This window comes from Perognathus longimembris, chromosome 22 (genome assembly GCF_023159225.1).
Source record: "Perognathus longimembris pacificus isolate PPM17 chromosome 22, ASM2315922v1, whole genome shotgun sequence".
Lineage (NCBI taxonomy): Eukaryota > Metazoa > Chordata > Mammalia > Rodentia > Heteromyidae > Perognathus > Perognathus longimembris.
The window spans coordinates 1,828,009-1,853,145 of NC_063182.1; the positions used below are offsets into that span (position 1 = coordinate 1,828,009).

General features: G+C 53.0%; 1 protein-coding gene and 1 long non-coding RNA gene across 4 annotated transcripts in view; one reads left to right on the forward strand and one right to left on the reverse strand.

Moving 5' to 3' along the window:
* Positions 1-3,042: 3,042 nt before the first annotated feature.
* Positions 3,043-22,669, reverse strand: LOC125339888. Its single transcript, XR_007208651.1, has 3 exons — positions 22,506-22,669; positions 9,858-9,865; positions 3,043-3,054 (listed from the first exon to the last, which is right to left on the reverse strand). It is a non-coding gene; the product is annotated as an uncharacterized LOC125339888 (long non-coding RNA).
* Positions 6,767-25,137, forward strand: part of Sh3tc2 (SH3 domain and tetratricopeptide repeats 2) — a 43,218-nt gene continuing 24,847 nt past the window's right edge. For all 3 annotated transcript variants that reach the window (XR_007208650.1, XM_048331217.1, XM_048331218.1), the window contains exons 1-8: positions 6,767-6,968; positions 13,136-13,234; positions 13,726-13,853; positions 17,910-18,015; positions 19,558-19,701; positions 20,940-21,141; positions 22,020-22,093; positions 24,565-24,760. Coding sequence is in view for 2 of the 3 variants with exons in the window: in XM_048331217.1 (XP_048187174.1) it covers positions 6,917-6,968; positions 13,136-13,234; positions 13,726-13,853; positions 17,910-18,015; positions 19,558-19,701; positions 20,940-21,141; positions 22,020-22,093; positions 24,565-24,760 (1,001 nt within the window). In the remaining variant the exon portion in view is untranslated. The remainder of the gene's footprint in view (positions 6,969-13,135; positions 13,235-13,725; positions 13,854-17,909; positions 18,016-19,557; positions 19,702-20,939; positions 21,142-22,019; positions 22,094-24,564; positions 24,761-25,137) is intronic.

Sequence of the window (25,137 nt, forward strand, 5' to 3'; positions counted from 1 at the left end):
CGGCCCCACCGACGGCCCCACCGACGGCCAGGCCGGTGAACGGGACGGGGGGCGCTGGAAGGAGGAGGCAGAGGGCCAAGCAATTCTCGCCACGCTGGGCCAGCAGGGCTGGGGATGCGGCCTGGTGGTGGAGCGCTCGCCTCCCGTCCACGAGGCCCTGGTTCCAGCACGGGCTGAGTCCGTGATGCCATCGCCGGCACCGAGGCGGGCGCGGCTCCTGCGGGTTCGAGCCCGCCGCCGAACCGCCCGCCCTGCCGCCGGGCTACGGAAGCAGCCCACGCACGCCCGGAACCCGCGACGCCCGGGGGGGGGCGGGCGGGCGCTGGGGACACGGGGGGGGGGGAGGGGAGCCCCGGGCCCGGCCCCGCCCGCCCCGCGGGTCGGCGGCGAGTTCCCGGGACGCCCAGGGGGGGGCCGCGGTGTCCCTCCCCGGCCGCGCGCCCCCGGGCCCTGGCGGTCCGCAGCCCTGGCGCCCGCCCCCCCCCCCCCCCCCCCGCTGCCTTTCCGTGCCCCGCAGCGCCTCAGAGGGCGGCCGGCCCTGGGCGCTCCGGACCCGCGCCCGGGTGAACGCTGCCCTCCGCCCGGTGCGCACCGCCTGGGCGCGGGCGGGGCCGGGATGCGGTCGGCGCGCGGCGGCTCGCCGCTGCCACCTGCCGGACGCGCCCCGGCCCGCCCCGCACACGCCTCACGCCCGGCCCCGCCCCTGGCCCCGCCCCACCCAGGCCCGACCCCGCCCCGCCCCTGGCCCCGCCCCCGCCCCGCCCGCTCTCCACCATGCCCCGCCCCGCCCCGGCCCCGCCCCGCCCCTGGCCCCGCCCACCCGGGCCCTATCGCGGGGCCTGGCCACGCCCCTCCAGTCTCCGCCACGCCCCCGACCCCGCCCCGTCCTGGCCACACGCCCCTTGTGAGCCACAAGCCAATTGAGGACTGTTGTTATGTTTTGTGGTACTTGCAATGGAGCTCCGAGGCCAGGTCTCCAGATCCTCAGATCTACAGGTCCCCAGGTCCCTAGGTCTCCAGGTCCCCAGGTCCCCAGGTCCCCAGGTCCCCAGATCTCCAGATCTTCAGGTCTCCAGATCTCTAGGTCCCCAGGAGGTCCCCAGGTCCCCAGATCTCCAGGCCTCCAGGTCCCCAGGTCCCCAGGTCCCCAGGTCTCCAGGTCCCCAGATCCCCAGGTCTCCAGATCTCCAAGTCTCCAGGTCCCCAGGTCCCCAGGTCTCCAGGTCTCCAGGTCCCCAGGTCTCTCTGCACGACTCCAGGTCTCCAGGTCTCCAGGTCTCCAGGTCTCCGGGTCCCCAGGTCCCCAGGTCCCCAGGTCCCCAGGTCCCCAGGTCTCCAGGTCCCCGGGTCCCCAGGTCTCCAGGTCCCCAGGTCCCCAGGTCCCCAGGTCTCCAGGTCCCCAGGTCCTCAGATCCCCAGGTCCCCAGGTCCCCAGGTCCCCAGGTCTCCAGGTCCCCAGGTCCTCAGATCCCCAGGTCCCCAGGTCCCCAGGTCCCCAGGTCCCCAGGTCCTCAGATCTCCAGGTTCCCAGGTCTCCAGGTCCCCAGGTCCCCAGGTCCTCAGATCTACAGGTCCCCAGGTCCCCAGGTCCCCAGGTCTCCAGGTCTCCAGGTCCCCAGGTCCCCAGGTCTCCAGGTCCCCAGGTTCCCAGGTCCCCAGGTCTCCAGGTCCCCAGGTCCCCAGGTCTCCAGGTCCCCAGGTCCCCAGGTCCCCAGGTCTCCAGGTCCCCAGGTCCCCAGGTCCCCAGGTCTCCAGGTCCCCAGGTCCCCAGGTCCCCAGGTCTCCAGGTCCTCCTATCTTCGCCTCCTCCCCGGCCCTTGGGTGCTTGGGAGTCCACCTGCTCTGTGCTTGTAGCTGAGGGAGCAGGCCCAGGTCACCGCAGCCGGACCCCTCTGCCGGATGGAGTCTCCGGGGCTCCCCTGCGCGGGCTGGCGCGGTAGCTGGGGGGCAGGTGTGAGGCACCCCCCCTCCGCTGGACGCCGCACACACAGGGGGCCATGGAGGCACTCGAGTGCAGGCCCCTTCATGCCGCAGAGCAAGGCAGCCCGGGCTTCTTCCTGGCTGCTGTTTGCACTGCACCGTGGGCCTGTGAGCTCCTCCCGTGCCTCAGTTTCCCTCCTCCGCAGCACAGGTGCAGGCCTGAGCTCCCGGCGGGAGCCGTACCCCGGGCCCGGGCTGACAGCCTCCCCTTCCCGCCCCACGAGCCAGGTCGGAGGCCGGAGACCCGAGTTTCCCTGCAGGAGAAGTGGAGCAGAGGAGGAATTCCTCTGCCTGGGAGGGGGTAGGGAGTGTGAGCCCAGGGCTTGTGTCATGATCCTGACGTGTGTGTGCGTGCATGCGTGTGCACACACACTTATCACACGGACACACACATATCCCAGCGGCTCACTAGCGAAGGCGACCTGCAGAAGTGAGTTCAGCAGCGCCAGTGTGGTAGAGCCGGCCGCTTGGTGACCCCTGTCCTGGGCGGCAGCCGGCCTTTCCCCCTCGGCTCCCCGGCGGCCGAGGCTGGCGGAGGAAAGCGGGGCTGGTAGCTAGCTCACCGGCTCACCGTCGCGGGGCAATCGCGTCGCAAGCCGGTTCTGCCTCACGGATGCCTGGGTGGGTGTTTCTGACCGAGCAGGGAAGCAGAGAGACAGGGAGCAAACGCTCCCATTCCCCCCGCGCGTGTGGGTAGGGAGATGATTACACGTGGGCTTTTCCGTGAGTCCGTCAAAAGAGCTCACCAGTATTATTATTATTAATGTCCACAGGGAGCAGAGTTGAATGGCCAATGCTTGATGAGTAAGTAGACGCAAGCACAAATTAATTGCGACTTCAAAGCCTTCCGTCCTGGCCACCTTTCCGTCACTGGCTCCCTCCTCCTGCGGCTGCCCAGTGACGGGGCTGGCCAGACATCGCCTGGACTTCTGAGCAGCCGTCTGTCTCCGGGGGTTCCCACGGGGGGGTCCCACCAGTCCCTGCGTGCACCACTCGGGGAAGCACTTTAATGCACTTACCTGGTTTCTGTGAAGAGGATTGCTGCGCCCTGGTGGCTCACGCTTATGAGCCTAGCTACTCAGGAGGCTGAGATCTGAGGATTGTGGTTCGAAGCCAGCCGGGGCAGGGAAGTCTGTGAGACTCTGATGTCCGGTTAAGAAGGCAAAAGCTGGAAGCAGGGGCTGGGGATATAGCCTAGTGGCAAGCGTGCCTGCCTCTGATACACGAGGCCCTAGGTTCGATTCCCCAGCACCACATATACAGAAAACGGCCAGAAGCGGCGCTGTGGCTCAAGTGGCAGAGTGCTAGCCTTGAGCGGGAAGAAGCCAGGGACGGTGCTCAGGCCCTGAGTCCAAGGCCCAGGACTGGCCAAAAAAAAAAAAAAAGCTGGAAGCAGAGCTGTAGCTCAAGTGGTAGAGTTGCCAGCCTTGAGCCAAAAGCTGAGCGAGAGCATCCTGACCTTGAGTTCAAGCCCCAGTACTGGCATCAAACCAATACAAAAACAAAAAAAAGAGCATTACAAGAGATGGAGAACAGCCAGATGACGAAATGCCAAGGGCCGAGTGTGTAGGCAGAGGGCGGAGCCTACGAGCCCCTTGGGGCACGTCCAGGTGTTGGGCCACCAGGAAGCTCTCTGAACTCCCTGGTTTTGAACCGCATTACTGAGGCACAGTAGATGAAGTCACCAGCCATCGGTGATCGATTCACCTTTCAACCTCTCTCCCCTCCCCAGAGGAGGCTGAAACTGCTAACCGGCTCAGCTGGTGCACTGGGGATAAGACTTTCTCAGACTTGCTTGCCTGAGGTGGGTTTGAACTGTGATCCTCAGGTCTCAGTCTCTCCAGGACCTAGTGTGGGCCCCTGGTATCTGGCTTTTAAAAAATTTTTAACTTAAGGATCCCATTGGGTTGGAGATGTGTCTCAGCAGTAGATGTCTGACCAGTAAGCATGAGACCCTGAGTTCAAATCCCAGCGCTGTCCTCCCCAATGTCATTTTGGGTATGACCTCCACTCCAATATGACCTGATCTTAATCAATACCTTTATTTCCAAACAAAGCCACATTTTCAGGAACTTAAGATGTCAGATGCATCTCATGGCACCATCATCCCAGGACTTGGGAGACTGAGGCAGGAGGATTGGCAATTCCAGGCCAGTCAGGGCTACCTATGAGGACCTAGGACCTTGCCCTACAACTCTCTCTCTCTCTCTCTCTCTCTGGAGGGAGGATACAGTTCAACTAATTAGGATCTTTTCAGTTCTTCCTTGCAATAATAACTCAAGTTATTATTGAAGAGCCAGACTAAAGCCATTTTGAAGTCAGGCCCCACTTTACCACGTGAACCTGAGATAAGCAGGCCCTGTGAGCAGACCGAGGATAAGTCCATTAGGACCCAGCCGGTCAAGAACTCTAACCGCTGGGAATGCTTCACTCTAACCGCCCCCAGAGTGCTTGAGCCCTGAGCCAATCAGATTTGTACCCATGTCCTAATCTTGCTTGCTTGAACACCTGATGGCTGTAACTTTGTTTTTTGTCTTGCTTGAACACCTGATTGCTGTAACTTTGTTTTTTTGTCTTGCTTGAACACCTGGTTGTTGTAACTTTGTTTTCTGCCTTTATAAGCCCTGTGCAATCGCAGCTCGAGGCTCCCTCCTAACCTCCGCGGGTAGGACGGACGAGGCCCGAGTTGCAGCTCGCCTGAATAAAGCCTTGCTTTTGCATTTCGGAACGTCTGAGTCTCGGTGGCCTTCTTGGTGGTCTTCTCGCGACTTGGCATAACAATGATCTCAACACAATGGTAATAATTTCAAGAAGAAAACTAATTTTACACCTGCAGTGGCAGTTTAGGACGGATTTGACCTGCATACGTCCGTGCCTTACGGGCACAGGCCTCGCCGAGCTCTGTCTGGGAGTCTCTCTGTTCTGAGAAGCCCATCTCAACCACCCGTGAGCAGAGCAGCCCGAACCTCTGGCCTCTCAAGGGAAGCTGTGGCTTCACTACGAATGAGCTGTTTGCTTCAGACTCGCTGGAATGTGTGCAGCTCCACCGACGGCCGCAGGGTGGCGTCTCCGGCGCTCGCTCTGGCATCCTCCCAATGGTTGCTTTCCGACTGTTACCACCCCCGAAGAAGGGTGGTGTGGCAGCAGGACACCCGGAGCTCCCGCCTAGAATCCCAGCCACCAGAGGGGCGGCGGTCTGAGTTGTGGCGGGGAGTCAGCCCCGGCAGCAAACCCAGGAGACTCTGGTCGCGTGTTCGCCAGCAAAAAGCCAGATTTGGGGGCTTGGCTTGCACAATAGAGCATCAGCCTTACGTGAAAAGGCCAAGTGAGAACACACGGTTGTGAGACCGGTCCTGGTGTGTGTGGGCACGTACAAACACACACAGAGGGCTGCACAGACAAGGACAAACGGTGTCTGTTACAGGCAAGTTGGAGGGGTCTCCCGTTTACTGTCTGATTCTCACGCAGCTCTCAGACTCTCTGTGTGACATCTTTTAAAGGAACACTTGCCAATTTGGGCCTCAGATATTAATCGTGTGTGTGTGTGTGTGTGTGTGTGTGTGTGTGTGTTGACACTGGCTGTTAAACTCAGGGTCTGGGCACTGTCCCTGGGCTTCTATTTTGCTCAAGGCTAGCTCTTTACCACTTGACTTACAGCTCCACTGCTGGCTGTTTGGTAGTTTTTATGGGAAATAATAAGAGTCTCACAGAGTTTCCTGCTCAGCCTGGCTCGGAACTGTGATCCTCAGATTTCAGTCTCTTGAATAGTTAGGATTACAGGTGGGAGCCACCAGCACCTGACTTAAGGTGAACTTTAATTCGTAACGAGCTTTGGAAAACGCAGCATGGGACAGACAGGTGGTGGGAAACGGGGACTTTGAATGGGTGTGCGTTGAGCAAATGCCCCCCACAGGGAAGCGTGGAGAGAGGCCACCCGCTCCTGGGGGACCTGTCTGGCCTCCCTTCCCCAATCCTCCTCCCCCGGCCCTCCCCTGTGTGCCCCGGAGGGAAGGGGGAGGGGGCTAGCCTGCGGTCAGCAGAGGTCAGCAGCTTCTGAAGATGGGACCGACCAGCCGGGGTCGGGCAAGGCATCCACCCCTCTTCATCCATTTCCTCACCCAAAGCAAGCCCAACCCAAGCCACACACCCAAAACAACGTGGCCTCCGTGATGTGGGATGCAATGGACTGGAACCAAGTAACGTACAACAAGTGTGTGGCTCATGGTCAACACCCCGCCACAGCCACTCAAGCCAAGTTAGCGTGGCAACTGCAGCTGGACTCCAGAGATGCACGTGGGCGTGGGTCCCCGGGGCCGGGCGAGTCCCCCCGGGGGAAACGTCCTGATCCCACCCCAGGAGCTGGCTCTGAGTTCCTCCACCTCAGAACTCGGGAGGCCTGCGCTGGGGGGTGGGGGGTGGGGGGGGGCGGTGGGCCACCGTCGCCCAGCGAGGAATGGCTCCCGGGTGCCGGGCCCCAGCAGCTTCCTCCCACAGTGAGGCAGGCTTCGGCCAAGGGCGGCTGGGTGGGATCCGTTCCCGAGGGCGGGCCGGGGAGCCCGCGAGCCAGCAGCCCCGACGCCCAAGGATGCTCTTTGCCCTCCTCCGCCCCGGCAGCTCGCACAAGCGCCGGGCTGTGTATCTGGATTCTAGAATTCGTGGAATGTGCCGCGGCCTGCTAGGCACCGGGCGGCAGCCGGGGAGGGGCGGCTCCGGCCCGCCGGGGAGAGGAGCGTCAGGCCCGGGGGCCGCGGCCCCTCCCACCCGCCCGGGCCGCCCGTGCAGCTGGGATATCAAAGCCGGCATTGTGCTCGCAGTGGCCTTGGCCCCTCGCGCGTGCCCGGGTGGAGGCGGGAGGAGGGACGCCCGGGGAGGCTCCCTGCTCTCCTCTCCTAGCCGGTGATCCCAGGGGCCCTGGCCCGGGAAGCATGGTGCACCCATGGGTGGCTGCTTCTGCATCCCCGGGGAGCGGAGTCCATCCAGGGGCTCGGGTGAGTTTCCTGGTGGGGGTGGGGGGTGGTGGGGGGGACCCCAGCCACCCTGGCTCCTGGAGGCTCCGGGAGGGCACCTCTCTCTGTGACTGTCCTTCCTTCCAGGGCCGCGAGCGTGGCTAGGCGTTCTGGGTTCTGGGTTCTGGGTTCGGGCCGCCCCTCTTCCCCCCGGGATTCAGCATCTGCCATGCTGGCTCTGTACAACAAAAGGCCGGCAACCTGGAGGGGCCGCTTTTCCGGGAGCGGCCCCGGGGGGAGCGGGCTGGGGCGGCCACTCCTAGGGTGTGACGAAGCCCTTCCTTCCTTTCTTCCCAAGATCCCCCAGGGCAGGAAGGGGTTTCCGGCAGCCGGTTCCTCTGTGGCCTGCGGGTGGTCATGACTTTGGCTTCGGTCATTCGACTCTATTTCTGTCTGGGCTGCTGCCTCCGAAGGAAAACAGGCCGTGTCCGGCCTCCTACCTGTCACCCTGGTGCTTTGAGGCCGGCCAAGGCGAGGTCGTAGAGAGCTGTCGTTCTAAGGCAGGCTCAGGTCATCCGGGACCAGAAGTGACCGGCCACCCATGCTTGCTGGGCTCCGAGGGCTTTTCTGGGGCACCGTCAGGGCTCACGCTTGCAGAGGCCCAAGCCCCGGGCAAAGGGGCACGGCTGGCCACCCGGAGGCGAGCGCTCGGCCCCTTTCCAGAGCCGAACCCGACCCTGCAGTCTCTCACAGGACACGATCGGGGTGCACGGTGGCATTCTTACTCCTAGGGCTCAGTCCTGACTCTGGTCTTCCTGGAGCCTGGCCGGGCGTGCCAGAGCTTCGGGAGGAGCGGCACCTAGCGGGGGGCTTCCCCCCTCTGACAGGTGACTCTCCCCGCGGTCCCGGACCCCGGGCTCTTAGAAGGCACTCCAGGTGATGGAAGTCGGGGCGGAGGCGTCTTGGCACCTGCAGCAGGGAGGCCCTCCCGGACACAGGCCGCCCTGGGCCGAGAACTAGAAGCCAACAAACCCCACACGATAGCACTGGCACCACAGACAGGACGCGGTTTGCCTCTAGCACATTCTCAGACCCGCCCCTCGAATCCTACGGTTCTTGCCCGAGCGTGGGAGGTTGGGGCGCTGGTGTGGAAGGGATTGCGGTCTGCTTCCACGAGACAGGTGATCCTCAAGAGCCATCGCTCCGAGCCCAAGGTTTCGGGGTAGGAGCTTGCTTCTCTTCGTAGCCTGGAGCAATGGATGTCTGTGCTTTGCTTTTCTCATTTGCCAGTTGTGAGAAATGATAAATTAGGCATTCCTCGTGAGACGGTGCTGGGTTGAGTCTACGTGGGAAACATATAAAGAAGCACGGCACGCAATTAGGAAGAGTAAACGTCAGGTCCCGCCTTTCCTATTTATGACACTAACAGATCCATTTCTCTCTTGGGGCTCCATGTGTGCATCCGTGAGGTGTAGGGGTTGGAAACCGGTGTGTGTGGGGGGATCTTCAGGAGCTGTGCTCCCGTGGCTGGACCCCAGCTTCCACTGGACCCCAGCTTCGGCTCTAACAAAGGCTTCCCGTAGAGCAGAGCTCCGCGGTGTAAAACCAAGAAGGCCACACTGCAGAAGGTGTCGGAGTTCTAAGGCACTGTCACCCGAGGACTACATTTTTCGTCCATGTTTTGCTCTTGGACGTCACCAAGAGTCAGTCAGCCTACGACCTATTTCTGTGGAGGCTGTTCACGCCCTTCCCCCGGGGTTTTCTCCACGCACGTGGGGGGGGGGGGAGCGCGCTGGACCGTTCAGCCCGTGGGCTTGGCCGAGGGTCTGGGCTGTTTTGTTGGTGGCTCATATCGGCCCCCCCCCCCCCACGTCCCCACCTCCTGCGTCCTGTGTGAGGGCAGCGGATCGCGTCACGCTCATCTGGCCGCCCTGCTCTTTGGCCTGTAGAGCGGGAGTTGGCTGCGATGGCTCCTGATGTCAGAGGTCGCTCACGGCATCTTCCGTGGGCTCGTGGTGAGGAGGTGGCGCTGGGTGTGTGGCCCGCCCCTCTGACACTTTCCTACCCTCTCTCCACACTGTTGCCATTGTTCAGGAAAGTATGAAGCGAGTGTAGACCCCGGAGAATTCAGGTCAACGTTGTCTCACTGAGAAGTTTCTAGCACTTCTCCCTTAGCCTCCGTACCTTCCTGAAGAACGGTGGCAGGCATTTTTGTGGGAGAGGTATATTCGTCTGCCGTGATCGCTGGTGTTTTCCATTTTCTGTTCGGTCTTCTTGATGAGGTTGAATCGTTAGCATGGTGATAAGAGAGCGGGGAGATGGCTGGTAACAGTAAGGGATGGAGGATGATTATTGTTGTTATTTTATTGGTACTAAGGTTTGAACTTGGCCCCTGGGTGGCTGTTCTCTATGGCTTGAACCATGCATCCAGTATGGCTTTTTGCTGGTTAACCGGAGATAGAATTTTGTAGACTTTTCTGTCCAGGCTGGCTTTGAACCAGAATTCTTTGGATCCCAGCCTCCTGCGTAGCTAGGATTACAGGTATGAATCACTGGGGCCCGGCTCTTTCTTGTACTTTCTGAAGAAATAAACCATTTCAGAGGCACTTACGGTCCCTCAGATGGCTCTTTCCATCTAGTTCATCTCTCTCTTATGAATCACTTTCATGAATTTATTGCGTCTGTGCTCTTACTACATATTTCTGCACCCACAATTATCACAAAGAATTGCTCTACAGATTCTTAAACAAGTGATATCATTATACAGCTTAGATAGCTGTAGCTGTCGCTCTAATTTGATATTTGTCCCAGCAAGAACAATGTGGGTTTACATTAGAAAAACTGCTGCTGATGCACTTGTTGGGTCAAAAAAGCAAAAGCAAAAATCAAAACCAACACAACCCCTCCCCCCAAACAAAATAACATAACAACAAAAAAAACTTGTGGGTGTCAAAAAGGCATTCAGGGAAATCTTCAGTGCTTAATTTTCTTTTTAAAGGTGGGGTTGAGTGCATGAGTAGGAACAGAGAAGCTAAGAGAGAAGGGAAGTGACTCTTTACTGTTAGGAATTTCCATGCATGAGATATTTTACTGATCAGAGATTTTTTTTTTTTTGCCAGCCCTGGGCCTTGAACTCAGGGCCTGAGCACTGTCCCTGGCTTCTTTTTGCTCAAGGCTAGCACTCTGCCACTTGAGTCACAGCGCCCCTTCTGGCCATTTTCTATATATGTAGTGCTGGGGAATAGAACCCAGGGCCTCATGTATACGAGGCAAACACTCTTGCCACTAGGCCATATCCCCAGCCCCCTGATCAGAGATCTTAGACCTCACAGTTCTGAAGTCTGATGCTACAGCAGAAATAGCAAGGTCTGTACCAAGTGATGTGGATGACCTCTGCGTTTTGTTAACTTGTTGTGTGAGCTTGATAAAATCAAAACCACTCTTTTCTGGGCCTTAGTATCTCAACAGTAATGTTAGGAGTGGAGCTAAGTGATTTCTTCAAATCCTTCCATCATTCATTTTTCTCTAATGATTCCTTCCTTCCTTCCTGCAAGTGCAACAGTTGTCTTTTTTTTTTTTTTTTTTTTGGCCAGTCCTGGGCCTTGGACTCAGGGCCTGAGCACTGTCCCTGGCTTCTTCCCGCTCAAGGCTAGCACTCCGCCACTTGAGCCACAGCGCCGCTTCTGGCCGTTTTTCTGTATATGTGGTGCTGGGGAATCGAACCTAGGGCCTCGTGTATCCGAGGCAGGCACTCGTGCCACTAGGCTATATCCCCAGCCCCAACAGTTGTCTTTTTATATCATCATCATCATCATCATCATTCCTGAAGTGATTCTGACTTGTTTGGGTTTGAGAACCACAGAAGTAAACTGTGCTTCTCAAACTTGATTGTAGGCATGGACCGCGTGGAGTGTTGATACAAGGTAGATTCTGCCTCGGTGCTGAAAGCCACGGCGCTAACGTTCTAACGCGTTCCGGGTGAGGCTCAACCGATGGTTTTAGAACCGCACTTGCAGTGACTGCCTGCAAGTGTGGTTCTAGACAACTTGCTACAGACCCCCGAATCAGAATCTCTTGAGACAAAACCAAGGCATTGGTCACTTAAATTTTGGCGTTTGAACAGAGGGTCTTGAACTTGCTGCACAGGTCTCTGTCGTCTGAGTCACGCCTCCAGCCCCCTTCTGCTTCAGCGTTGTGTTGTTTTGCTCTGGTGAGACTGGACTGTGAGCCTCCTGTCTGTGCCTCTCACAGAGCTGCGATGCCAAGGGCATACCACTCTACCTGCATCGGTCTTGAACCACATCCTTCCACGTGGCTGTTTCCCAAGTAGTTGGAATTAAAAGCACGAGCCGCCAATACCTGATGCATTAGTATAGAAATACTATTTAGACAATTCATGTGGGAAGTTGGGGTTCAGGAACACCGATTTGTGCCAATCCTTCACTGGTAAGTGGGAAAATTAAAAATCTCCAAGGTGGAGAGCTGGAGCGTCTTGATCAAGGTCATTGACCAAGGATGGCGTGAGTGCGTCCGACTGAGGCTCATTTTCGTATCTAGTGGTTGGTTCTCTTTGTGCTCCGGTTGTTACCGGTTCGGGGGTGGGAGGCAGGACTGTTAAATACATGATCTTCTTCAACAGTAGCTCATGACTGTCAGGTTTCTGGCTAAGCTGCTTAGCTCCCGGCACTGAACAGCTAACGAGATTTTCCGGGTGAAGAGCCGTGAGCCCAGGGGTCTCCCCTTCCTCGCGGGGCTGAGTCTGTTTGGTTCTCCTCACACCACTGGAAATGGTGCTGACTTTTCCCACTGGGAAGAGAGAGAGGGGCACATCCCTCCCTTGGCCGGGAGAGTCCCCGCAGAAGCTCAGGATGGGGCCGGGGTGCGCGGGTGTGGAAGGGGGGCCCAGGTCGCGCATCGCATCGCCCGGCCCTGAGCGTGTCTGCCATTGTCACCGGAGGCACAGGTCCACAAGGCGGTGGTGAGCGCCCACAATCCCGTGGGAAACTCAGAGGATTCAATGAGTGGCCCAGAAAGCGTCGCTGAGCCAGGACCGGGGCGCTGTCCCCGTTCTCACCCCACGGTCTAGTCCTTGAGCAGCGACACACTCGAAAGGCCACAGCCAGCAGCCCGGGGGAGCGAGGACTGGCGAGTCTTTGTAGCATTTTGGTGAAACCCTAAGGGACGGACGCCCCACCCAGTAGCAACCTTGGCGAAAGTCCTGTGTTCTCTTGTGTCTGCTGACTTGTGTGCTTTATACGTTCTCTTTCCTTTCTTTTTTTTTTTTTTTTAAATCAAATCATCTTTAAGTCGTTGTAAAAAGGGGTTTCAGTTCAGCCAATCAGTTTATAAGCACAATGTATCTCGATCAATCTCACCCCTTCCATTGTTCTATATTCTCTTTTCCTCCTGTCCCTCCTCTCCCCCCCCCACTTCCTTCCTCCTCTGTGTGTGTGTGTGTGTGTGTGTGTGTGTATGTGTGTGTGATGTTACTGGGCTTCAGCTCAGGGCCTGGCATTGTCGCTTAGCTTTTTTTGCTGAAGGCAGACACAGCCATAGCCCCCTTCTGTCTTTTGGATGGTTAAGTGGAGATGAAAGTGTCACAGACCTTCCCGTTCAGAGTGGCTCTGTCCCTCCCGAGTAGTTAGAATTACAATCTTCTGCCATCAAAATACCACTCCTTACCTCCGGGCCCCGTGTCCAGCTCGCTGGCTCCACGTCTATCACTGTAGATAGAAGTGTTTAGAGAGGTTTCAGGGAGGAATCAAGTGAGTGGCCAGACAGAAGAACAGTCTTGGGACAGACACACGTTTCAGGACCCTGGCAGCCGCGTTCCTTCAGCTAAGGACGCCCATTTGTCCTCACCACACTCCAACCTCCTGTTAGCTATTCAGTTGGCTGGAACGTTGCTGGAGTCTGCTATCTAAGATGCCTTCAGGGTAGAAAGCCAGGGAATACATTGGACCCATCGGTGGGAATCTGATCTTTTCATCAGATGGAGACTGTTGCAGGATTGAGATAGGATCTATGACAGTCCTTTGCTCACAGTTGACTACAAAATAATTTTAGGTCAGTGGTGAGGAGATGAAGAGTTCTTCCATCCTCTCTCCCCTGAGACCTGGAAGAAAGACGAGCCGCGGACAGAAAGGTGCAGACTGTGCTTAGAACTTGCTTTTGTCCTTACCAATGGCCTCACGCTTTATCTCCTCCAGGTAGAGAAGGCCCTTTCAAGGGTTCAACCCTATCAAGCCAGCACGTCTCCTCATCTGAACACGAGGAAAAATGTTTCCCACGGCAGAAGATGACACAAGGTAGCTAAGCCCCAGATAAGTGCTATTTCCATCAATACTTTCCATGTAAAACATACAGCTATTCTATTTATCTTTCTCATCTGCAGAACCCCTGCCTCTTATCTATCTTTCCAGGTTTTACACTAAATACACTGTGTGTGTGTATGTCTAGGTGTGTGTGTGTGTGCACACACATCAGTTCTGGAGTTTGAACTCATCACCCAGACATGCTGTCCCTTAGCTTTTTTGCTCAAGGCTAGCACTCTACCAGTTGAGCCACAGCACCACTTCTGGCTTTTTCTGTGTATGTGGTGCTGAGGAATCGAACCCAGGGCTTCTTGTATGTGAGGCGAGCACTCTACCACAGAGCCACATTCTGGGCCCTCAAATGACTTCTTGGCCTTATTACAGACCACAGACTGGATCTTCTTCGCCCAGGGAAGACCAGTTTTCCCCCCGACTTCTCTTGGGTGGCAGGTGCGGCCTGACGTTTCTCCCTGTGTTCCGTTCAGACCTGACGCTCTCCTTCAGCGTCAAGAGCCGCTCGCGGAGGTGTGTGAACGGACCCCTGCAGGAAGCCGCCCGGAGGCGGCTCTGGGCGCTGGAGAACCGGGACCAGGACGTGCGCGCCCTGTTCAAGGTGAGTGTGGCCGGCTGACCTTCCCGCTGACCTTGAGTCCCACCGCCCAGCCTCTCCAGCACTGGGGACCCACAACGAAGGAGGGAGGCCCTCAAGAAAGCATCTGGTGGGCAGCGTGAACGAACATCCGTGTCCACGTGCCTGAGGAAATACGGACACATGCTTTGCTTAACAACAAGGGGCAGGGATTCCCAACAGCGCGACCTGGGGTTGCCCAGTCAGAGAGAACTTGGTTCTGTCCATTGATCTTGGCACAGTGACTTCAACCCTGGAACAAAAATGGTTAGAATAACAGCCTATTCTCAAAGGTACAGCATTTGAATCAGTGTTTGTTACCGTGGCATAACATAGGGACAGATTTTATTGCGATCATTTGAAAATGTATGATTCACTTATGACATTTGCCTGCAGAACTTTTTACCACCCCAGATTATTGCGTCTATCTACTCATTAAATAATAATCCTACTATACTGTCCTTCCCACTGTCAGTAACCACTAAACTTATGTTTAATTATTTATTTATTGGCTGACTGGTTGTGCTAGTACTAGGGTTTGAACTCAGGGCTGTCCTTTAGCTTTTCTGCTTGAGCCACATCTGCTGGTTAATTAGGAAGAGCCTCTCAAATTTTCCTGGGCTGACTATGAACCATAATTGCCAGTCTTAGCCTCTTGAGTAGCTGGGAATGAACCACCAGCATCCAGTAGTGTTTATATTTTATAGGAACAAACTAGCCAGTCAAAATACAGTAGCAACAAATATTAACATGATGGGAAAATGCAACAAAATAAATAAATCTTCTCAGTTTTGTTACAGTAGATAGATTACACCTTTAATTACTACAATACATTTCTATAGCCTAACCAATAATATATAGTCTAGGAGCTACTAACTGGGAGTCAGAAATGGATCCAGTTTGGTAGAACAACTGGTGGGGAAGGGAAAATGGCTTTATATAATACACCAAAATCCTCTAGTTATTTTTATTTTATTTAACTGGTCCTTGAACCTTTACTGGGGCTTGAACTCAGGGCCTGGGCACTATTTCTGAGCTCCTTTTGCTCAAGTCTAGTGCTCTACCATTTGAGGCACAGTGCCACTTTGGGCTTTTTCTGAGTAGTTATTGGCGATAAGTGTCTCACAGACTTCCTTGCCTAGCCTGACTTTGATTGAGAACTCTCAGATCTCAGCCTCCCGAGTAGCTAGGACTACAGGTGTGAGCCACTGCTGCCTGGCCCCTAGTTATTTTCAGTCTGAATCAATCTGGTTAAAAACTGAACAAAGACAGTGTCTAGTTTTTCAGGAGGAGAAAGCTTGATAATTGTGCTTCAGGGAGTCGTTTACGCTCCATAAATAGGACCTAAGGGTCTTACACTTTTATTTAGTTCTATGTGGAATTCGGGAACTTGGAGATCATTGTCCCCAAGCCATGCACTGATGTTCTAGATTTTCTTTTAATCCAAGTGACCTTTGGTACAAGCCGGAGCAGGACCTTCTGCGCTAAGGCCTGAGTTGGATAAGCTTGGGGCCTGTGGTCTGGAGTTATCCGGATCTGCGGTCCAATCAAGGCCCTGCTTCCTCGCTTCAGATGATCATTAGTTACTTCACCTCTCAGTGCCCTGGTCTCCTTGAGTGTAAAGCCGGGATGACACTGTTTCTAGAGGTGAGGTATCTTTGATTGTAACACGCATCATTCTTTCATGTGCCTCCAAGAGGAAAATGAAGGTTGCTAGTTAGGTAGGATTGCACGCATCCTGACTTTTTATTTCACAATCACTAGGTATTATAAAAAGTGCATCTTGGAGCAGATTAAGTTCCGTAACTGCGCTTTCTTCCGAGGGCTGTTGTGGGTGTTACATGCAGGGTCACTCCCAGGGCCCTTGGTGAAGCGTGGGTCCACATTCCCAGCCGGCGTTTAGTAAATTCTCTTTGAGTCAGTTTTTACCTGCTTCCTCCTTGTTTGTGAGAGCTGTGTCCTCTAAGGATCTGGCGCCTCTTTGGGGCCTCCTGTGGCAAAATCAGAACCACAGAGTCAAAGTTAGACCCACAGAGGCTGACTTGGCTGAACGACGGGCTTTCCTTTCCATAGCCTCTCTGGAATTCCTTGGGTTCCGGGCAGGATCTGGCCTGGGAGTGATGTTCTGACCATCCCTACGGTCAACTCTCGTTCTATAGGCAGCCAACAGAGAAAGGCTGAAACCAAGTCTTGGCAGTGGTTTGAGCCTTTCATCCACAGATGATGATGATGATGATGGTGGTGATGATGATGATGGTGATGATATTTTCAGATCTGGGCACTGATGGCTCATGCTTGTCATCCTAGCTACTCAGGAAGTGGAGATCCGAGGATTCTAAATCAAAGTCAGCCTGTGCAGAAAAGTCCATGAGATTCTTATCTTCAGTTATCCAGAAGAAAGCCTTAAATGGAGCTGTGGCTCAGATGGTAGAGTACCAGCCTTGAGTGGAAAAGTGCTCAGGCCCTGAATTCAAGCCCAGTGGTTCTGTTTGGCCATGCAGGTTTAGAGCCAGCATTAGTACACAGGGAGTTTCATTGCTCCTTTTAAAGACTGCACGATGTCATAGTAACCCACTCGGTGTGTGAGCCATACTTCCTTCTCGTTACTCTCCTGTCGATTATGTTTAGATAGCTCCCAATGGATTTTGTAAAGATTAGAGATCAATGCTGTACTCAAGAAGTTCTCTTTCTCCAAGTCCACCTGTTTTCCTGTAAATGATGCAATATCATTCTTCCCAATTGATGAGTAAAATTCCATTGTGTGTGTGTGTGTGTGTGTGTGTGTGTGTGCATGTGTGTGACATTTTCTTGATCCATTTATACACTGAGAGGCATCTGGTCTATTTGCACAACTTGACTGTGGTGAGCTGTGCAGCAATGAACATGGTTGTCCGAGAGTCTTCACTGTTCCACCACATGTGGGGGTGGAAACGCCTGGGTCATAGGATAGTTCTATGTGTAGTTTTCTGGGAAATGGCCAAGGGCCTCCACAGTGTTTGTACCAGTTCACATTCTCACCAACCGCGTTCTGGGATTCCTTCCCCCCCACACCTGTGCCAGCATCTGGTGTTGTTTGTATTCTTTTTTTTTTGGCTAGTCCTGGGCCTTGGACTCAGGGCCTGAGCACTGTCCCTGGCTTCCTTTTGCTCAAGGTTAGCACTCTGCCACTAGAGCCACAGCGCCACTTCTGGCCGTTTTCTGTATATGTGGTGCTGGGGAATCGAACCCAGTGCCTCATGTATACCAGGCAAGCTCTCTTGCCACTAGGCCATATCCCCAGCCCCATTGTTTGTATTCTTGATAATGGCCATTCTAACTAGGATGAGATGGAATCTCAGAGTTTTGATGTGTGTTTCCTTTGTGGCCAGAGATAGTAAGTGCTTCCCCATGTGTTTATTGGACATTTTAACTTATTGTTCTGAGAAGTCTATACTTAACTTTTTGTTTGCCAATTTATTCATTGGGTCAGTGCTTCTTTGAGGGTTTAGTTTGTTGAGCTCTTAGTATATTCTGGATATTATGTCCTTGTTGGGCACAGAACTGACAAGGATCGTCTTCCATTCTGTAGTCTATCATGTTAAGTAAAGTAAGGCAGGCTCAGAGAGACGGAGGGCACGTTTTTCTCTCACATGTGGTAGTTAGATTTAAATTATAAATACATACATAAGCACACATATTTATATGCATATATACAAGTGCATTAACTAAAGTATGCTATGTGCAAGAGGGTTCCAATGGCATAATTCTTGTCAAACTTACAGCTTAACAAAATGAACAATAGGAATCAGGAATAAACAGGAGGGCAGGTGGGTTAATGCAGTCATAGTGTTCAATGTGTGGGGGTAGTCCATTGAGCGTATGGATGGGATTGGAATAGAGGGGGGAGAGTTATGAAAGGGGTGACTTCGATCGAGATGCATTGTACTCATAAACTGATGTGTTGAATGGAAACCTTTTTGCGCAATGACTTAAGATGACTCTTTTTGAAAAGCAAGGTCTCCTTAGTCCCTCCCAGGCTGACTCGGTGTTCTTCTCATTCAGGACCTTTCTGCCAGGCTGGTGAGTATCCACTCCCAGAAGGGGCAGTTCCTCATCACCTTCAAGACGATGGAGGAAATCTGGAAGTTCTCCACCTACCTGAAGTTAGGTATGACACGGGGCGGTGGGTGGGGTGGGGGTGGGGGAGTCTGGAAGTCCTCCACCTACCTGAAGTTAGGTATGCCCTGGGACAGGCAGGCAAAGGAGCTGCTGCTTCCCAGTTCCATCAGCTGGCTGGGCTTGATACGAAGGAATCGGTCTGATTCTGATAATGTAAAGATGTAGACCCCGAAAGTGGATGGCTCACTTCTGAAATACCACAGACTGCCTAACACTACATCCAGGGCAGGTACTAACTACTACTTTAAAATGTCACGTGAAGAGATCACTTTCTTTTGTTCAGGGAGAGCTTTCTTTACAAGGTAAGCAACCAATTGGCAAGTATTTTGCTTACCTACTAACTTGGTAATGACATAGACATAAGGTTCTTTATTACTGAAAAAGAGAATCCACCTCCAGTAGGACCAAGTAGCTGCGCCAAATATTGACGTTCTAGACTCCTTATCCCATGTATTTGGAAAGGGGTCAAGCAAAGAGAGTAATTCTATGTTCAAATGACCTTGGGCTACAGGGCTTTCTAGAAAGTAAAGAAGGAAATTGAGGCACAGTGACAGCAATACGTGATGAGAAATGCCTCATGCGTCTGCTTGAGTGGGTAAAAACCCATGATAAGGAGGTCATGGTTTCAAAGCCAGACCGAGCCAAGCCAATTTTGTTTGCTCTTCGCACTATACCTCTCCTAGGACCACACGAGTCTCTGTGCATTCAGAGTATGTTTCGTGGGCCAGCCCGCGGGCTCCACACAGGACTTGTGAGAAAGTAGAATTTCAAGCGCCACTTCAGACCTTCTGAATGAACACCGTGTGTCCATAATAAGATTCCCCCAGTGTGGACTTTCAGTTACGGAGGGACACGGGCTAATCAATGCACCCGGCAGTCAGAATGGAAAGAGACAGCTTTCTGCATCATGAGAAAGAGAGGCAGCCTCTGAAGAAGCAAGATTGCAAGACAAACAATTCCCGTGTAGAAGCATGTGCAGTTACATATATATGTTGCTGAATTTTATAATTGATGTAGGTTTTAGTTTGCCTTTTTGAGAAGACAGGGCTGACTGGGCATTGGCAATGGGGTGGTGTTGGAGCCGGGGGGCTGGCATAGATTCTGACTCAAGGGACTATGGAAAATCTCTTCAGCTACGGTAGCACCAGAGCACAGAAGTTTTAATCTCAGGATAGAACTTGGAAGGGAGACCAGGACCTGTTAGAGTCAATATTATAAACCTGAAGAACTCCATGGTTGTGTTAGAAAATGGTAGTTGGGTTTGGTCATCTCCTTTATGGAGACCTCATTATGCTAAAATGGTAAATATCCCTTCAATAGGACTTGTATTTTCCAAACAGTTTTAGAGGAATCAGTTTGTTCTAGAGCATTTCTAGCAAGCCGTCCCTACTGTCAGGTTTCTAGTTAGATTGCAGGTTGGGGGTGGGGGTGGGGGACCTGGAGATTGACAGCAAGTTTAGGTGGGAGCTCCCTTTTGTAGTCAGCCGAGGGAGAATCTCCTCGTGTTGAGGAATCTTGGCTTAACTTCTAGGCTATGTGTCCACGTGCCTGGCGTACCTGCTCTTTGATCACAAGTACTGGCTCAACAGCAGACTGGTGGAGGACACGGAGATCCAGGTGTCTGTGGATGACGAACACCTGGAGAACATGTACATGGGCCTCCTGATACAGGAAGGTCAGCCCGGCCTGGGGAAGGCGGGGGTCTTATCCAGATGGTTGTTATTGGATTCTTAAAATAATCAGCACACCGGGAGAGGCATTGAAACAGGAGAGCCTTTACAACGGTCACACCTGTTATAACCCCATGTCAGGTATCCTGCCTGGTCCTACCACCGCACCACACTCACGGCTCTGTCGCTCAGTCTCGCTGAGTCCTGAGACTTCTTAGGGTATTAAAAAGGTCCCATCCCAGGGCTTTGCCTACGCCAATTAAGCTCCTAGAGGGAAGGACTCGCATAAATAAAGTAAAAAGGCAGTTGGGTGCCAGTGGCTCATGCCTGTAACTCTAGCTACTCAGGAGGCCTAGATCTGAGGCTTGTGGTTCAAAGCCAGCCTCGGCAGGAAAGTATTCAGAATTTTGTCTGCGATTCACTACCCAAAAGCCAAAAGTAGAGCTGTGGCTCAAATGGTAGAGCACCAGCTTGAGCAAAAAAAAAAGCTCAGGGTCAGCATCTAAGACCTGAGTTTAAGCCCCAGTATGAGGACAAAAAATATACAATAAAAAACCCTAAAAGATTCCCATGTATTCTAATGACACCAAAGGCTGGGAAACATCTAAACATGTGATATAACTGGGCTGTAAAATGAAACAGCAATACCTGAGCTATTTTGTGAAGTGGGTTCAAGTAATACCAGAGGTCCTTGCAGTGTAGCTTGATTGCTTTACACTTGATGATGTCCTCAGACTGGCGGATGGTCCAACCTGAGGACTTAATTGACACACGGGAAGAGCCAGGTTTGCATGATACTTTTGAAAATCTGACTCTGTTTTTTTTTTTATTGCATTGTACACCTCTTATAGGAGGGAAAGAATTTTAGGTTTTGCTATTAGAAAACGTGGAGCACTTCTATTCCTCTATATCAACTCAATTCCTTGTCATTTCTAAGCCGAAGCACGAGGTTGCAGTCATAAGCGGAGTCATATTGCATGCAAATCTCGTTGTGTAGATGTTTGTTTCAGCTTTCTTTCAAGGCCCTGTCTCTGTGAAGCCTGTCCCGATGAGCTACACAGAAATACTAGTGTCTAAAGCCCTCTCAAGGGCTTTTCTTCCTATCGTTTCCTCGGCGTCACAAAGACCTCTTGGGCCTCTCCCTGGTCTGCATCTCTCCATGCTGGAAGGAACCCACGTGGGGATGCTAAGCCCTTGTCGTGTCTTGCTACTTCTTGGAAAGGGCTTGTGTCGTCTTCTGCAGGTCACTTTGTGTGCAGAGCCACGTGCTCCGTGGTTCCCCCGGCCGAGAAGGACGGCGAGTGTCTGACGCTTTGCAAGAATGAGTTGATCTCAGTCAAGCTGTCTGCGGATGAAGCCGAGTGGGAAGGCGGGTCCTTAGTGACGGGCCAGCGGGGGCTGGTGCCCGTGTCGGCCCTGGAGCCTCTGTCGGTGCCTTTCCATCAGTGAGTAGCCCTGGTTTCCTAAGGGAGGGTCCCAGTCCACCCCGGCCTGCACTAAACAGAGCGGGCATGCTTTCACGTATGGACATCCGTGAAGAGGACTCCATCCAGGGTCCTTCTATCTTCCTGATTATCCTAGTCAAGATTGGACAAAATTGGAAACAACTCTGCATTTCCCATGGGCTTTGTGCACAGGACTTCCAGTACCGTGCTTCCCAGTGCAGACTACGGGCTGCTGGTGTCTCATTACCTGGGATGTTACTACAAATTCAAGCTCCCTGGTAGACTCTTCCAGGGCGTAGCTTAGGAAATTGGCATTGTATGTATTTATTTAACTTACTTCTGAGACCTTGTAGTTATTTATTTGTTTTAGTTTTGAGACAGCTGCACCATGTAGTTCAGGCTAAGAATCTACGTTAAAAAGAATTCCTCAGGGGATTTTTTTTTTTTCCATACTGAAATTTACGAATCCCTACTGTGAACTCAAATATCCAGGGTGCTAAGAAACATTAGCGCAGGCCCTGGACTCTGTCTTGGCTTTTTCAGAGAACTGGGCTGTAGAAGGATTGTTTGGTCATTATGTAACTGACAAAGTAACTGTAGAATCAGAAAATGCCTGGGGTCTGCTGAGCTTGTCTCCTCTTCACAGTGCCTAGTAGAGAGTCACTTCTCAAGAAGTGTTAGTAAAATACTTACTACTGAGTAGAAAGTCAGTTCTCAGGAAGTGTTAGTAAAATACTTACCACTGAGTAGAGAGTCAGTTCTCAGGAAGTGTTAGTGAAATACTTACCACTGTTGCTATTATGTTCCTGATGGATTATTCTGCTTGCCATCCTAAACTCTGAAATCCATCTCCGCAAACTGCATGTGTCCCTTGACAGATGGTTCCTGAGGAATTATCCAGGAAGCTGTGGCCTTTTCAGGAGGAGGGACTGGACAGGCTCCTATCAGATCGGTATGGCTGAGTTGAAATCATAGTGCTGCCAGGATGATGGTGTTGTCTTGTGTCCTAAGTTCGGCTGCAGGTTTGAGACAGTCATTGAGAACTCCTGTCTTGTCTCAGCTCTGGTCTGCACACGTGGGTTTCCTTGCCTGTGAAATAAGAAGGCTTAGTTCAGGGCAGCAGGTACAAATGCCCTACGGGGGCAGGCAGAGGGTTAGAGGGCTGGATGACAATGTTAAGGAGCAGTAGAGAAGCCAGGCGTGTAAAGATAGTAGGTGAGGCTGTCCTCTGCGTTGGTGTGGGCCAAATGTAGCCTGCAGGCTGCTTACAACTTCTGCTTAAAATGTTGTCGAGTTGACCTTAGAGCTATGGGAAATACACCTTGCATTTAGGAATACATGAGTACCTGATACACAGTGAGCACACAATTTTATCAATTCTAAGACCAAGTAACACTTAGCAAACGAACTAGGCTGGGTATCAGTGGCTCACACTTGTCATCATGAGGCTGGGAGCTGAGGATTGAGGTTCAAAGCCAGCCAGAGCAGGAAAGTCTGTGAGACTCGTCTCTCCAATAAACTACTCAGAATAAGCTGCAAGGGTGGAAGTGGTACTGTGACTCGGTGGTAGAGTGTTAGCCATGAGCACAGAGAGGCTAAGGAACAACACCGAGTTTAAGAAAACAACAAAAAAAGGAAAAGAACTAGGAGGAATTATGAACCACAGACATTGGAATAAGCCAATAATGGACCACAAACAACATGTTTAGCTCTATTTAGTTTAGTTTTGTAGTTGAGATCATACAGTGATATAGTCTGTTCAAATTCTGACCCCAGACGTAAAAGCAGTGTGAGTTTGGCCATTCACTTGACTTCACTACAGTGCTACTTTTTCATCAGTCAAATAATTCTGCAAATCACTTAATCCTGTTTCTTTCACTGCACAGCCTAACGCATGGTATGCCCCACTATCCCACAGAGCAGAGAGAACCTCTGCTCTTGAAAATCTAATCCGTAGAAACTCGACCAGAAGTGTCAGAAAAATGTTGAGCCTGTCCCATGAATAGAAAAGCAAAAGCAAATCCAGAACTTAAGGCAGATAGAAGCCATTATCCCCACCACAGCAGAAGGGTAGCCGTTAATCAGCTCTGCTTCCACTCCCTTATCCAGAAAAAAAGAGGGTTACAACGGGTGCACTTCCTTGCTTCTTAGGGACTTGGGGAAATAGGAGGAATGAGACATAAATGTGCTGTGTTAGTTGGACTGTAGGATGCTCAAAAAGCATGGTTACTAGCAGGGTGCTGGAGGCTCACACGTGTAATGCTAGCTCCTTTGGAAGCTGAGATCTGAGGATCATGGTTGGAAGCCAGGCCAGGCAGGAAAATGCCTGGCACTCTCCCCTTCAACGAACCGCAAAAAAGCCAGAGAGGCTGAATTAGTAGAGCACAAGCCTTGAAAAGGGTGAGGTTTTAAGTCCTGGTACCGGCACACACACAAAATGTCTTTATCTGATCTTAGCTGGGCATCTTATCAACTGGGCAACTGTCACAGGCCGAGTGAGGGTCCCTTAGATTCCCCGGGCCTCCGCCAGGTCCTTCCCTCCGCGACGGCATGCTGAACATCTGTCCCGCCTTCCGGGCACGGTGCAGTTTTCGCTCTTTGATTCTTTGTAACGTTTATAAGCATCAGATATTCTCAGTATCTCACTTTGCAGTTGGAAAGATTGAGGGTCATGGTTGCCAAAGCAGCTGGGGACATGGAGAAATCTGGCACAAAGATTCTCACGTACTAGCCTGTGGATTTATGTCAACCGTAACCGAGTGTTTGCACAACACTGGCAGAAAATAAATGAGGATGCTCTAGAGAGATGTCTCCAGTTTCCTACACTGTACATTTATCAAGTTTTAAAGCATCTCCAGTACCTTAGAAAATCCTTTCCTCCTCCTCCTCCTCCTCCTCCTCCTCCTCCTCCTCCTCCTCCTCCTCCTCCACCACCACTCCTTCCTCTCTTCTCCCCCTCCTCCCTTCCATTCCCCTGCCTCCTCCTCTTCCTCCTCCTCCCCTTCCTCCTTCTTCTCTTCCTCCTTCACACTTCCCTCCTCCTCCTCCTCTCTATTCCTTTTTTCTTCTTTTGTAGTTTGAATATAGGGCCTTGCATTTGCTTAGGCAGGTGCTTTCCTACATGTCCTTGCCTCAGCCTTCTTATGTTTGTTAAAACATCCTAAAAAGTAAAAAAAGAAAAGTCCCAACCAGTTGGGTTTCCGTGGATAAAAGTAGATGTCGTTCCTCTTCATTGAACATTCTAGCTTGGCAGAGAGAAGCCGGTAGCTCCTGATGGTTTATGACCGGTACTTTCGGAAGGAAGGGGGTTTTGCTTGTCATGAAGGTCTCGAGTGTGGGAGTCCCCCGGTCCGCATCCCCTGGGCGGGTGGGAGGAGGCTCCGCTGCCAAGGCCTTCGGCTGAGCCGTGCTGTTTGCCCACAGGCAGAGGAAGATGCAAGGCCGTGATGGATTATCAGCAGCAAAGAAAGGGTGAACTGAGCTTCCTGCAGGGGGAGAGCCTGGAGGTCATCGGCTTTGTCATCCCCGGGCTGCAGTGGTTCATCGGGAAGTCCGTGAGCTCGGGAGAAGTGGGCTTCGTCCCCACCAGGACCATAGACCCCGGTTCTTGCTCTCCCATGTGAGTATGGCCCCCGTCAGCCTGCAGCTGCCCAGAACTTCCTTCCTCACCACGCTTGCCGGTGCGCGTCACGAGAGCCCTGCTAAGACGGAGCCCCTCTGCAGTTCCCCAGCACCATCGGCAGCCGGGAAGGGAGCAGGGAGCGCCGTGCTGCGCGCTAGGGAAGGAGCAGGTCCCCCCAGGCAACGGGCTCATTGCTAGGCACGAAGCTGCGGCCCTGGCACTTGGGTCCCACCACCCACCCCACCCAACCCAGGGCTCCTGGAAGAGGTGGGCATGCCCGGGGCAGTGGACGTTCCCTTTCCACGGAGGTCTGGGAGTTACAGCCCCTGGACATCCCTACACAGTGCTCAGACTGCCACCGAATGCCTGAAGCC